General features: G+C 43.1%; 1 protein-coding gene across 6 annotated transcripts; it reads right to left on the reverse strand.

Moving 5' to 3' along the window:
* Nucleotides 1-200: 200 nt before the first annotated feature.
* ap5b1 (adaptor related protein complex 5 subunit beta 1) lies at nucleotides 201-14212 on the reverse strand. Of its 6 annotated transcripts, none has more exons than XM_069919120.1 (4): nucleotides 14152-14212; nucleotides 8734-8989; nucleotides 7475-7636; nucleotides 201-3313 (listed from the first exon to the last, which is right to left on the reverse strand). In XM_069919120.1, the coding sequence occupies exons 3-4, from the start codon at nucleotides 7622-7624 to the stop codon at nucleotides 692-694; spliced, it is 2772 nt and encodes a 923-aa protein (XP_069775221.1). In that variant the 5' UTR covers nucleotides 7625-7636; nucleotides 8734-8989; nucleotides 14152-14212; the 3' UTR covers nucleotides 201-691. The 6 variants fall into 6 exon arrangements, with proteins under 6 accessions (XP_069775221.1, XP_069775224.1, XP_069775220.1 ...); XM_069919123.1 differs by lacking the exon at nucleotides 14152-14212 and adding an exon at nucleotides 13530-14143; XM_069919119.1 differs by lacking the exon at nucleotides 14152-14212 and adding an exon at nucleotides 12631-12938.
* Nucleotides 14213-14635: the final 423 nt, after the last annotated feature.

Raw genomic sequence — 14635 nt, forward strand, 5'->3', positions numbered from 1 at the left:
AATTTCGGTGTACTTTTGAAATCTTTCTTGGCTTTTTTTGCTTGGATTCCCTGGAGCTCAGGTTTTTTTTGCTCCAACTCCCTCCTCAACATGACTCTCCAGTGACTGAAAATAATTAATGGAATGGAACTGATGGGAGTGCTCATAGAACCACATGGCCTCCTGCCAAGTTGTGACAAAATATCAAATCGTCATCAATGTCAGGGAAGTATTGACCCACATAAAAATAATTTATTTTGTTCCTTTCAATATAATATTGAATCAGATAAAAACTGAAAAAGGCCCCATATATTTGCCACAATGAATGTTCGCACCTTGGTTCCTCTATCCTCATCTTTCAAGTGATTCCTTTACTATCATTCATTTCCTGGCACCCTTTAGTTTTTGGAAGAGATTGCTAAAGACAAAGATCTGAAAATTAGGCATTGAAACTTAAAAATGCACCCTGAGTTTGGATTAACAAAGGAATTGAAATTCCTCATCTGAGTATAAGTATTTTTGGTCGGACTAGCCATAGTGAAAGACATGTCTCTAGATAATAAGCAAAATCTTGTGATTGGAAATGTCTCACATGCAGTGACTCAGGATGGAGCTTTCACACTGCAAAATTCCAGTCATTTTTGTATTCTGTGAAGGGTTCCACTCAAGGTTTACTACGAGCAATTTTAACAATTACATTTTTCCAGAGGTGCTATTTTTCAGAGGTAATGTCCTCAAGGTAAGAATTAATGAATGGTAAGAGTTTCCAGTTATCTGTGACTATGTCAACTTTCACAATATCATCCATTTGCTCCAATTTGAATAAAATATTGATACAAGGTGGGAGGAACAGGAAAACTTTGTAAGATTCTGGGATCAAATGCCGCGAAACCACATATTTCTGAAAATGCAAGCTTATGAGTTCACAAAGAGGTCTCTGGGCCGTTTTGAAGCAGAAACGACTGAGGACAGACTGGCTGGATTCAGTTTGGATCAAGGATGCCCACAGCTTGTTAAATAGGCTAGACTTGACTTCTGATGGCCAACTAAGAGGCACAGGGAGGGGCAGGAACAGCTGCGAGAAGCTGATGTTGACAGGCTCAAGCTGATTGCAATAGGTGTCACCTTCTTCTGTGGTAAACATGGCAGTTGTGTGCATGGTGAAAGGGAAAGGTAACTGTGGCTTGAACACAAGAGATAAAATGTGAGGCACTTGGTTGAAGAGGAGACAGGGTACGTGGAGATCACTCAAAGGCTCATAGTGAGAGTTCTGCAGATCAAAATGTAGAAGTATAGTAAAGATTTTGTGATAATGAGGATCAACATTTTCTGCAAAACACAAATGAAATTTCAATGTAATCGTAGAAGCAAATCCAGGATCATTGAACTGATCCAAGTATTTTTCCAAGTAGTCTGCTTCAAGGTTATTACTGATTTTTTCAGTAGGGCTGACAGGAGAATCCTCTATCTCAGCTGGAATTAGTTGCAGTACTGGATGCTTCAGTGGAAGAATGGAGAATGAGGAATTGACACTTTCTGACATTAGAGAAAGCGAGTTTGCCTTTGTCCGACTGCAGTTGCCCGACCCCACGGCCACAATCCCTGCCAACTTTTCAACAGAGAGACAGGTGAGCAATGCGTAATAGAAATGAGCATGACCCTGAATGTCAATATCCTGGAACCAGAGGTGAATATGCTGCAAGAGGTCTGCAAGATCCCTGAAGATGGGCTCCTGATTCTGGCAATGCAAGAGGTTCCTGCACACAGCCAGGACTGCATTCCCCATTCGCCAGTCACCCATCCTACACAAGTCAGAACCTCGAATGACACTCAGCAAGAATTGAACGGTTGCCTTCTGCGAGAGGGTGCCTTCTTTCGCCATTCTAGCTAGGACTTTAAGGTGCCACATGAGATTAGGAGGGTTCAATTGCTCCAATGGTAGCTCCACTATCAGCTTCTGCAAGGCCCCTGCTAGAGAAAGGGGCCATTTAGAATCTTCCAGCAGATTTTGAGTGCTACTTAGAAGATTTACCATATGAGGAGCTAAGCTGCAATGTTTTTTGTACAATTGGACCAAATGGATGGTCAACTCTGTCATGTACAATTCATGGGCATAGAAGTGACTCACAAAAATATATACAGCTTGGAAAAATGTTACTATCCTCTCCCTGTTTCCATTGATATCCACCAATTTGTATAAAGACATTAGGTAATCAAAGATCTCAGAGACCCCTCTTTCATCCACAGCATTCTCAAGGCACACGAGACTCAATAAGTTGAGACGAGCTAGCATTATACTGCTGTCGTTGAACAGGGTGGGGAACAGGCAATTTGCCATTTTGGAGGTGAACAGAACTGGAAGATTCTCTTCCAGGTTTGAGTTAATAGGGCAGTTTTCAGGAAAGTGAAGTAGACAGTCCAAGTAGAAGAGTTTAAGCGGAACACAGATCAATGGGTGCTGGGCAACGACAACCAGACGTTTCAATAAGAGGTTCTCATCTTCATTGGTGAAAAGGCTGTCAGTGAAAGTTGCCTTCATGTACAGCATGGTGTGCAGCAAGGATATATCCACTGTCCCAAACAGACGCAATATCTGAGACCTAAAAATCACTGGAGAAAGTGAGTGCACCATAAGAACAACCTGGCTCAAGTCTCGAAACAAAACAGCTTGAGCTACTGGAGTAAGAAGGAAGGACTCCTCCAATAGTAATGATACACAAGACTTCAACTCCTTTGTTTCATCCGCAGAAGGCAGCAATGAGAAATTGTGTGTTGCAATTGCAGTCCCCAAATCCCGCTGTTCCTCCAACACCTTCCATTTGATCTCCTCATTCCGTTCCAACATCTCACGGATGGCACCTTCAGAAGCGCTATGTGCCTGTGAGACACTGTGAATTGCATTTTTCAATACCTGGCTGAACAGCAGAGTGTAGGCCTGGTGCAGAGGAGTCACCTCCTTTCTCAGGAGAGTGGACAGAAGTTCCAGTTTTCCAGACAGGAGGCCAGGATAGCACATCTCAAATTCTCGAAGGCAGTTGCATGCCACAGCCCTGAGGGGCCGAAAGCACATGCCATTTTTGTGATCGTTCGTACCGCACACCAAATCAAGCAGCTGCTTCACCAAGTTCTTCAATATCTTCTCATGACTTACCAGATGATCAGTGGCAATAACTATAGCGGTTACTGAGAGGAGTAGGTGGCACTTCAGATTTACCAACTTGGGCGCCAATGGTAGCTGCAGATAGATGTTGAAGACAGACTCCACTGCCCTTTCTGCTGACACTGAGGTGATGAACAAAATTGGAAATTCCTGAAGAATGCCTAGAATCTGCACCTGAAATGCAAATAAACACAACTATCTTAGAAAGTCCAGGTCTTAATGCAGGTAGAGCAAAAGTCATGAGGCTGTCACTGGGACGGGAAGACATGAGTTATAAAGGAAGGCTGGGACTTTAGTTCTGAGAAAAAAGAGATTGAGGGGTGACCTTACAGAAAATCATGAGGGACATAGGTAAGATGAATGGGTTGTATTTTTTTTAAACTAGGGTAGGAGTACAAAACCGGAGGGCCAGGGCACAAAAACTCAGCAAATTAAACAGCAATTTTGTGCACTGCACTAGATGCCAGCAGCTACAGACTTTCTTGTTTTCCTCTGTAAAATCTGGAAGGTACAGGCTTAAGAATTTAAAATTTAGACATGCAGCATATTAACAGGCCATTTCAGCCCAAGAGTCTGTGCCACCCAATTTACACCCCATTAACCTACACGCCCGGTACGTTTCGAACAGGAGGAGGAAACCAGAGCCCCCGGAGAAAACCCACACTGACGCGGGGAGAACGTACAAACTCCTTATAGACGGTGCGGGATGATTCAAACCCTGGTCTGATCCCAATCGCTGGTACTGTAAAGGCATTGCACTAATCGCTACTCCAACCATGCTGCCAAAGAGTTTTAAAAAAATACCTGAGGGGCAACTTTTTCCAAAGGGTGGTGGGTAGATAAGAGCATAAGACATAGGAGCAGAAATAGTCCATTCAGCCCATTGAGTCAGCCCCACCATTTAATCATGAGCTGATCCATTTTCCCATAGCCTCACTGCCCAGCCTTCTCTCCATAACATTTGATGCCCTGGTAATCAAGAACCTATCAATCTCTGCCTTGGCCTTCACAACAGTCTGTGACAACAAATCCAGATTTACCATCCTCTAGCTAAAGAAATTTCCCCGCATCTCCATTCTAAGTGGATGCCCTTCCATCCTAAAGTTGTGTCCTCACGTCCTAGACCCTCCCACCAGGGGAAACAACCTTTTTACATCTACTCTGTCCATGTCTTTCAACATTTGAGCTGCCAAAGGACCCGAGTCGGGCCAAAGGACCTGCTTTCATGCCGCATGTCTTGATGACTTAAATAATTAGGAAGAATAAAGGCCTCTATTGCAAGTTTTTGCGGAGCACTACAGGGTGCTAACGAGACCTCACCTGGAACACTTTTTGTCTCCATATATTTGGAAGGATATAACTGCACTTAGTTGATTCCTGGAATTAAGTGATTAATGCATGAATTTTGAGCAGGTAGGGCCATGTTCATTGGTAAAGAAGACAAAAGGCAATCTTATTGAAATATAATAATCTTAGGATGATTGACAGGATGGATGCTGAAAAGATTATTTTTGTGAATGTATCCAGAACCAGGAGGCATAGTTGTAGAACTGAGGTTCTCAACCTTTTTCTTTCCACTCATACCACTAAGTAATCCCTATGCCATTGGTCCTGTGATTAGTAAGGGATGGCTTAAGGTGGTAAGTGGGTAGAAAGAAAAAGTTTGAAAACCATTGTTTTAATCGTACCTAATTGATGCGCAGGGTTTCAGAACTCCAAAGGAAATGGGCCAATGACAATTTTTCTCAAGCAAAATATTTCTGTGACAATTGGGTCTACAGCAGTGACTCTCAACCTTCCCTTCCCACTCACATCCCAGCTTACGCAATCCCTTACTAATCACAGAGCACCGATGGCATAGAGATTACTTAAAGTGGGATGCGAGTGGAAAGAAAAAGGTTGAGAACCACTGTTTTAGAACAAGGGTGGCCCTTTTCAGAGGAGGAGGGGCATGAACCTCCAGAATTCTCGACTTCAGAGGACTCTGGAGGAGGGATTTGTTTAATATATTCAAGATGGCCACTGACAAATGTTAAACTGAAATTAAATCAGTGGTTATGGGGGTGGGTAACCCCAGGAAATTGATGATGTGGCCGATATTGTATCATCTATGCACTGAATGACAGAAGTTGAAAGAGTTATAGGGCCACTTGTTTCTTGTACACATATGGTCTGTTATATCGATCCTAAAGTTCTGATGTTCTTTTAAAATACAGTTGCAAATTCTTATCCAGAACTGTTATAAATGAAGTGCAACTAAATGCTCAAGACCTTAGAAATAAGAGGCAACCAGAACAAAATTAACAGCGACACGGATCCATTCCAGTTTGTCCATTGTAGAAACAAGTCTTCGTCAGATGCCTCTACAAAAAGCTCTGGAACACCTGGACAGCAAAGATGCATACTCCTTATCGACCACAGTTCAGCATTTAACACCATCATCTCCTCAAAACTGATCAGCAAACTACAAGACCTTGGAGTTAACCCCCCACTGCGAAATTGGATCATGGATTTCCTCACCTCCAGACCACAATCAGTGAAGATTGGTAAGAACTCCTCCACAATCTCCATCAGTACCGGAGGATGATAGGGTTGTGTTCTTAGCCCCCTGCTCTACTCACTTTACACCTACATTTGTGTCGTTCAGTATGACAATAACAGCATCTATAAATTTGCCGATGATCCCATGGAAGAGGATTCTGATCATCTCATTATAGGAAGGATATTGAAGCTCTGGAGAGGGTGCAGAGGAGATTTACCAGGATGCTTCCTGGATTGGGAAACAAGTTTTATGAGGCAAGGTTAGCAGAGCCGGGACTTTTCACTTTGGAGCATAGAAGGATGAGAGGAGACTTAATAAGAGATCTACCATCAGGAAAGAGGTATCGGTGCCACAAGACACACACCACTGGTTCAGGAACAGCTGCTACCTCTCTACCATCAGTCTCCTCAATGACAAACTCAATCTGAGACTCATTTAAGGACTCTTAATTGTGCACTTGATTGATTTTCTTTGCACAGTTTGATTACATTTTTAACTGTTGACAGTTCTTTTATTTGTTTACACCATGAACAGCTTTTTTTTTTGCACTACTAATAAGGGGTAATTCTGCCCTGCCCGCAGGAAAAGGGAATCTCAGGGTTGTATGTGATGTCATGTATGTACTCTTGACAATACATCTGAAATCTGAAATAGATGAAGTAACTATGGAATCAGCGGTTGGATGTTTAAAAACCTTCTATTCCAAAAGGCCAGATTGTGAAATGAAGCTGTGACAAGTGATCGTTTTCCTGAAATAAATTTCTGGAGGATATTCATGTGTGAGATGTTGAAAGGCATTTTGATTTCAACATAATTAGCAAGCTAGAACAAGATAACAGATTATGATTGGAAAAAGTGAATACACAAAGCAAACTTGGATTTTTAAAAAAAACTACCAAGGGTAGATGAAGTTTGCAATAGGGCAACAATTTCTAGATGATGCATTCTTCGTATTTTGTCTCAGTGAAGGACAGCAACGAAAAGACGTGTTTATTTTTTATATTGCAACCTTTCACTTTTCCAGGATTGAAATGTTCCATGATCTTACAGTAATTGCAAGCCCAGGAAAATCTGAATTTAAGCAGTCAGCACATTTGCTAACCTGAGAGAAAATATATAGTTTCATTTTGATTCCTAGGATGCATTGATTAACTTATAAAGATCCCCATTTTAAAAAATTATGAACAATCTCACAACTCATTGCAGAAGTTATGCAAGCCAATGAAGCTCTGCATTTAATCCCGCATCAGTGCAAACTTAGCAAGAGATATCAAAGAGGGAATAGATTTAAATTCACTTTCCCTATCTCCAAATATTGTTCAGCTAAAGATTGTCCAAGTAGAGAAAATCAGATGATGTCTCAGCCTGCCTAATCTCAATCTGTTAAGAGTCACCATTACCTGTACAAGCAAGGTATAATCAGTCTGTGAGTGCGTGTCAAGCTACAGTAATAACTTACATCTTATGAATTACATGAGAGTAATTGGCAGCAGTTTGCACAGTGGTTACAGCAATACTGTAACAATCCCAGAAACTGGAGTTAGAATCAAGTGCTGTCTATAAGTTTATATGCTCTCCCCATGTTAGCGTTGGTTTCCTCTGGGTGCTCCTGTTTCCTCCCAAAGTTTAAACATATGGGGATGTAGATTAATTGGGTGGCATGGACTCTTGGACAGAAAGGGCCTGTTACCATGCTATTTGTCTAAATTAAAAAATTTAATATGATCCATATTGGTTATTTATTTGCATTTGACACAGAAGTGCCTCAGGTATAGGAGAGATGTGCACAGCACCTTTATACTTTCGCTCATCTTCTCATCGGTAAGGATTCTCAGTAGATCTTGCATAAAGTTGTCAGCAGTTGTATTTGCAAGAAACTCTGATGGACTGGCATAGAACGTTGCTATTTTCTGGGTCCATTCATAATTAGATGACACTGCCATGGCACTGAACCACTGCAATAGAGAAGTTATAGATGAGCACATTTTCAACTCCCCTTCTCACTGTTCCAATATCAGATATTTAACAAGTCAGCAATGAAATTATCCCACACTGGGACAGAAGGATGGAGGGGGAAGGTGGGGTTAGGGATACGATCAGAAGTTAATAATCTACCAAAGTGATCAATACAGTACGATTGGGGAATATCACTCATTCTCAGCGTAGCTTCATGAAATAATGTTCATTCACTCCCCAATCATGGGAGATCTGCAACATAGCCCAGGGGCAAACACGTTTTAAAAACAGGAATAGAATACTTGTACTCTCCATCTCAAATTTTTTTTGCTCACTTACATACCACCTCAAGTAATCCCTTACTAACCACTGATCCCCTATGGCAGAGGATGCCATAGGTACCCTGTGGTTAGTAAAGGATTACCCTGAATGTCATTGTATAGGACGACCCCTGGTTGGTTTTGTACAAGGTGACCACCACCTCCTCCCCCCCCGCCAAATCTGGCACTTACCGCCGACGAGTGGATACTGTCAAAAGCAAATCACAATATTTTAATAACAAATGATTATTCAAAGATTTAAATTTTATTTGGACATTTTAGACCAGTCGGCACTGAACAGGCTCCTTAAAGCCGGCACAGGGCGACAGCAGTTGACCAGACGGAGGGACCTGTGAGATTTCGCAAATAATGAAGAGGGCATGCATGAGATTGCATCAGAGCTGGCAGGAAGATGGCAGCAGTGTTGCGACCAAGGCAAGAATTTTATACTCTTTGTATAGGACCACCCCTGATTTTAAGGTGAAAATTTTAAGTTTTGAGGAACATCCTATACGATATATGGGTACTGAAGGTGGTATGTGAGTGGAAATAAAAAGGTTGAGAACCACCGATCTAATCATTCAACAAGTTAGTTGATTTTTTTCGCGCAGCACCACCACTTTCTTGCACACCCAAAGTCCATTAATATCTAGGAAATCTATCGATACCTGTTGAATACATCCCAGTCACTAATCCTCCATAGACTAGCTAGGCAGTGAATTTCTTCTCGTCAGTCCTGAATGACTGACCCCTTATTTGGAGGTTATGACCCTTACCTAAGCAACCAAGCCAGTGGAAAAATTAACTTGCATCTTCCTTGTCGTCCTGCAAAGGAATTTTGCACATTTTGATGAGATCAACTCGTGCTTTGAAACTCAAGCTTTGTCTCTGGATGTAGGTAGACAGTGAAAACATGCAATCCCTGCAGCTTTCGTCCAATTCAAAACGGTGAGAGCAACATTGGTTTAGGACGAGGTGGCCAAACTTGCTCAACACCGGAGCCACATTCGATAAACTTCAGATGTTTGAGAGCTGCAAGACATGAAAAATATATTACATTCATGTGGCATCGGGAGCTCGGATGGAAGTGTGGCCAGGGCATTGGGAGTTTGAATGGGCGGGCGGCCTGGGCCTAGGTGAGAGTTCCTGGTCGCACATGGCTCTTTGACATATAATGTGCGGCTCATACAATTCCTATCTCAGCCAATATATTTCCACGATTTCCACATTATATGTGCCTGTGGCTCGTGAGCTACAGTTTGGCCACCCCTGGTTTAGGAATTACCTTCCAAAGGAGAAAAGAAACTCACCGTATTCTCATAAAATTAGGTCAAGCAGGTACTGAATGTTCAAGATCCAAGGATCTGATAATATGGTACTGAGAAAGGATTTAAAACAAAAGTACAATCGAAAGGTGCAGTTTGCTCACTGTATGATTCCTGCTATACAGGTGTGATAGTACAGATCTATCACCAATGTACATAGTGTATATAGTTACTGTATCTAGACTGTGCTTACAGCGATTGGCTGAGAGCTAAGCCACGCCTATTGTCTGGGCCTTAAAGGGTTGTGTCCCTAGCCAGGTCGGATCATTCCGGACTGGTCGGCCACCTGTGAAGAGCTCCTGTCTTTTGCTAATAAAACCCTTGGTTTGGATCAACAAGTCTTTGGTTCTTTCGACGAGCTCTACAACAGGCAAGCAATTTGTTCTTTGAAATGTTATCATTTTTCAGAGGAGCTATGGTAGTTGGGCAATACATGAGACAACCTTGAGTGAACAGAGGAATTTGCATGATGATGTTATTTTCTCAAAGAATTAGCATTGGTTTTGCTCCAGATGTGGGCACTGTCCACTTCTGATTGCACAGGACTTCAAGTTCCTTTACTAATGATGCCAAAAATGGAGCACATTGATCTTCAGCAGATTTTAAAAACTAAACGCAAATCTGAAATTAAAGCAGAAAATGTTGGAAGCTGTTGGCAGTCTAGTCAGCATCCACACAAAGAGAAGTATAATTACATTTTCAGATCGATACCCCTGGATAAGAATAGGCTTTGATCTGAAATGTTGGAAACAGAAGTTAAAGCTTAAAAATGGTTTTGATAAAGGCCCTTTAACATGAAATGTTAACTCTCTTTCTCTTCACCAGCAGTCTGAACTGCTTTCATTTCAAATCATTGCAAATACAAGATTATATGTAAAACTTCAGATTTATTGTCAGAGTACATACAACCTCCAATCTTGCAATCTACAGTACACACAAGGGCCTACCTAGATTGTGGGGTGAATTTCCAAAAATTACAGCTGACTTGTAGATAGGAGAGATAAAATTGGGGAAACCTGATGGTTACTTTTATTAATTCCAGGGTACTGTCTGATTTTCAAGTCCTTAAGAGGCTCATTTTGAGCTTTGACTGAGTGAGCAGTTACCTGATGTTCACACTTCAGTTCTGGAGGGAAATGGGGTTCAGTGAGTGAAGGAGGGAAGCTTAATCTACATAAACATTTCATTGTTTAACATTGAAGTCATAATTGTAATGTGTGAAATTACAATTCCAATCAAGGAGATGCTGTTAATTAGGAATTAAATTCTATGAAAAATGGGCACAAAGACTGTGAGATGTGCATCCAGCATCAGCTCTTGACAATCTGAGATAAGCAATTGGAGCTGGAGATGGATGAATTTCAGATCATTTGGAAGCCAAAGGGGGTGATAGACAGGAGTTACAGAGCTGCTATCACATCTTAGAGGCAGGAGGAGAATAGCTGGGTGACAGTCAGGAAAGGGAAAGGGAACAGGCAGGGAGTGCAGGGCACCCCTGTGGCCAATCCCCTGATAACAATTTGATACTGTTGGGGAGGACGACCTACCAGGGACAAGCCACAGCGATCAGGTCTCTGGCATGGAATCTGGTCCTGTGGCTAAGAAGGGAAGGGAGAAGAGGCGAGTTAATAGTGATGAGGGATTCCTTAGATAGGGGTACAGAAGAGGTTTTCGAGAGACATTGGGATGGTTCAGAAAGAGAAAAAGGTGTATAGCAGGTATAAGCAAACATGTAGCAAATGAGGCAGTTGAGTATTAAAAAATGCATGAAAAAGCTCAATAAAGAAATCAGGAAGGCTAGAAGACATGAGGTTGCTTTGGCAGACAATGTGAAGGAAAATCCTAAGGCTTTCTACAGGTATATGAAGAGCAAAATGATGTTGAGGGACAAAATTGGTCCTCCAAGTTCAGAGTGGTTGGCATGTATGGGGCCAAAAGAGATGAGGGAGATCTTAAATGTTTTTTTTTGCAACAGTGTTCACTCAGGAAACAGGCAGAGTCATGAGAAGTAAGGAAAACAAGCAGTGATGTCATGGAACCTAAACATATCAAAGAGAAGGAAGTGCTTGCTGTCTTGAAGCACATAAGGGGTGATAAATCCCGAGGGGCTGACGAGATATTCCCTCAGAGTTTGAGGGAGGAGACTTTTCCAAGGCGGTTACCAGGAAAGTTGATGAAGGCAAGGCTGTGGATTTTGTCTACTTGGGCTTTAGTGAGGCCTCTGATAAGGTTCCACATGGGAGGTTAGTCAGGAATGTTCAGAAGCTCAGTATTCATAGTCAGGCAGTAAACTGGATTCATCAATGGCTGGACAGGAGAAGCCACCGAGTAGTGGTGGATAATTGCTTCTTAGACTGGAGGCCTGTGACTAGTGATGTGCTTCGGGGATCAATGCTGGACCATCTTTGTTTGTTATCGAGATCAATAACCTGGATGATGATGTGGAAATTAGATCAACGTTTGCATATGACACTAAGATTGGAGGCATTGTGGACAGTGAAGGGTTTCAAAGCTTGTAGAGGGATCAGGACCAGCTGAAAAAATGGGATGAAAAATGGCAGATGGAACTTAATGCAGACAAGTGTGAAGTGTTGCATTTTGGATGGACAAGCCAAGAAGACTTGGTAAATGGTAGGGCACTGAGGAGTGCAGTAGAACAGATACAAAATTCCCTGAAAGTGGTGTCACAGGCAGATAGGGTTATAAAGAGAGGTTTTGGCACATAAACCAGTACTTGGTAAAGGGAGTTGGGATGTTATGGTAAAATTGTACAAGACATTGGTGAAGCCACATTTGGAGTACAGTGTGCAGTTTTGGTCACCTAACTGCAGGAAAGAGATCAATAAGATTGAAAGATGTTGCCTGGACTTCATGAACTGATGTTACAGGCAAAGGCTAAAAAGGTTAGGACTTTATTCCCTGGAGCGTAGAAGAATGAGGGGAGATTTGATAGAAATATTTAAAATTATGAGGGGTATAGGCAAAGTAAATGTAGGTAGGCTTTTTTTTTCCCACTGAGGGTTGGTGAGATACAAACCAGAGGACATGGATCAAAGGTGAAAGAGGAAAGGTTTAAGAGGAACATTTGGGGGAACTTATTCACACAGAGAATGGCAGGGATGTGGAACAAGGTGCCAGCTGAAGTGAATGCAGACTCAATTTTAGCATTTAAGAAGAATTTGGACATGTACATGGATGGGAGGGGTATGAATGGCTATGGGCTGGGTGCAGGTCAGTGCGACTAGGCGGAAAAATAGTTTGAATGGACTAGAAGGGCCTGTTTCTATGCTGCAATGTTATATGGTTCTAACCTGAGAAAGCACAGCGAAAAGGACGGCATTTCCATACCATTGTCAATTTGGATGGCATGGTAACACAACAATTGGTTCTGATCACACCCTCAGCGAGGTATTAGTACTCTCTCTGGCTTCTCGATGATGTTGATTTCTTCTCACATCTCAACGACATGTTCAGGAATTGCAGCAGAATCAGATGGCAGGCACACAAGAATGAATAGGGTACAGTGAAAACAAGCAGAAAAAGGAAATACATTCAAAGGGCAGCACAGCTAGTAGAGTCACTGCCGCAATGTGAGATCACATTGTCGATCACACTGTGTCTGTATGGAGTGTGCTTGTTCACAGTGAGTGCACATTTCCCCCACCTCCTCTTCCACCCCCCACCACCCCCCGCCCAAGTGCTCTGGCTTCCTCCCACAACCTAGAAACACACAGGTTTGTAGGTCCTAATGGCCACTCAGTGACATTTAAGCACACACCAATTCTGACTCAGTCACCTCTATACCTTAAGATGGCTATTTCATTCCTATTTCCAAGAGCAACCCATCAAAAGTCAAGAAGTGGATTATCCAATTAAGGAGTCCACATCAATATGAACATACATGGTACATTCTGCCACGTGCATACTGGAAGGAAACAGTCTGGGATCTATTTCCCTATGGGCTTCACCCCCACTCCATCCAATCACTTGAGATGAAAGTTCAGTCTTAACTATAGCTTCCAGGTCTGAGCACAGTATCTCCTTAGAAATGCAACTGACTGAGCACTAATCCAAAGAAGAAGGGGATTCATAATTGCAAAGCACTTTCAGTGAAGTGAGACACAAAAGTCTGTAGACATCATGATTGAAGTTAAAAACATAATGCTGAAGAAACTCAGCAGATCAAACAGTGTTCTTTAAATAGCAAAGATACATAACCAATTTGAAGTCTAATAGCCTGAATATACCTGAGGTTATCTGATCTCAGAAGCTAGGCAGGCTCAGGCCTGGTCAGTACTTGGGAGGGGTGGCAACCAAGGAACACCAGGTGCTGTAGGTTTCTGTGAGGGGCACTGGACAAAGTGGCAACTTTCTGCCTGCCTTACAGTAGACAAAAGTTAAAGGATTTCATGTATGTTACATTCTCAATGAACTCTTGTGACAATAACAGAACCTTTACCAACGTTTCAGACTTGAGCCCTTTATCAAGGTTTATTTTTTTCATCTTCAGTCCTAAAACTGTCCAGAACTTGACCTTCCTAATCACTGCAACAAAACTATCACCAACTGCAACCTCTCCTGAATTGCAACCTCTCATCCAAGGACCTCACATAACAACTAGGAATAATCCCACGGACCCTCTCCTGAGCTGCATCTAAGGCCCTGCTTCTGTTATCCCAGCCGGGGGGGGTCCTTCCCATGCCCTGGGATAGCCGTGGGGCGACATCGCCCAACTCCAGCCCATTCGCCCCCATTCCACAACCCCAAGGCAGCGCAGGCGGCCATCGAGCACAGCTGACTTCCCCTCCACGGCAACTGGGCCTCCCGCCGCCGCCACTTCCCCACCACCGACGAGGGCACCGAACAAACCTTCCTCACACCAGCGCGCAGCTACCTGCAGAACCCGATCACGTGATACCCGGTAAACCCAGCGGAAATGACGTCATGGACGCGGCCAAGTCCTCCCACGGTCCTCAGAGAAGGGATGGTGTCGTCTTAGCGTCCGGCCGAGTGTTTAGGTCAGATTGGTTTTTTTTCCCTCCGGTTACTTAGTTTGGGCACCCGCAACAAAGTCGCTAGTGCTGGAGCCACTCAGCCTGCAGGCCCCTCCCTGTCCAAATGAGAGCAGCCCCAACACCTCGCACTCTGCCTGGCCACCCTCCATCGGATAGCATTAACATCCCGTTAGCCTCCACCTCCCCTTGTCTCTCCCTCTGTCTCCCCTCCCCTTGTCTCCACCTCCCCTTGTCTCTCCCTCTGTCTCCACCTCCCCTTGTCTCTCCCTCTGTCTCCCCTCCCCTTGTCTCCACCTCCCCTTGTCTCTCCCTCTGTCTCCACCTCCCCTTGTCTCTCC

Source organism: Narcine bancroftii, chromosome 2 (assembly GCF_036971445.1).
Source record: "Narcine bancroftii isolate sNarBan1 chromosome 2, sNarBan1.hap1, whole genome shotgun sequence".
NCBI lineage: Eukaryota > Metazoa > Chordata > Chondrichthyes > Torpediniformes > Narcinidae > Narcine > Narcine bancroftii.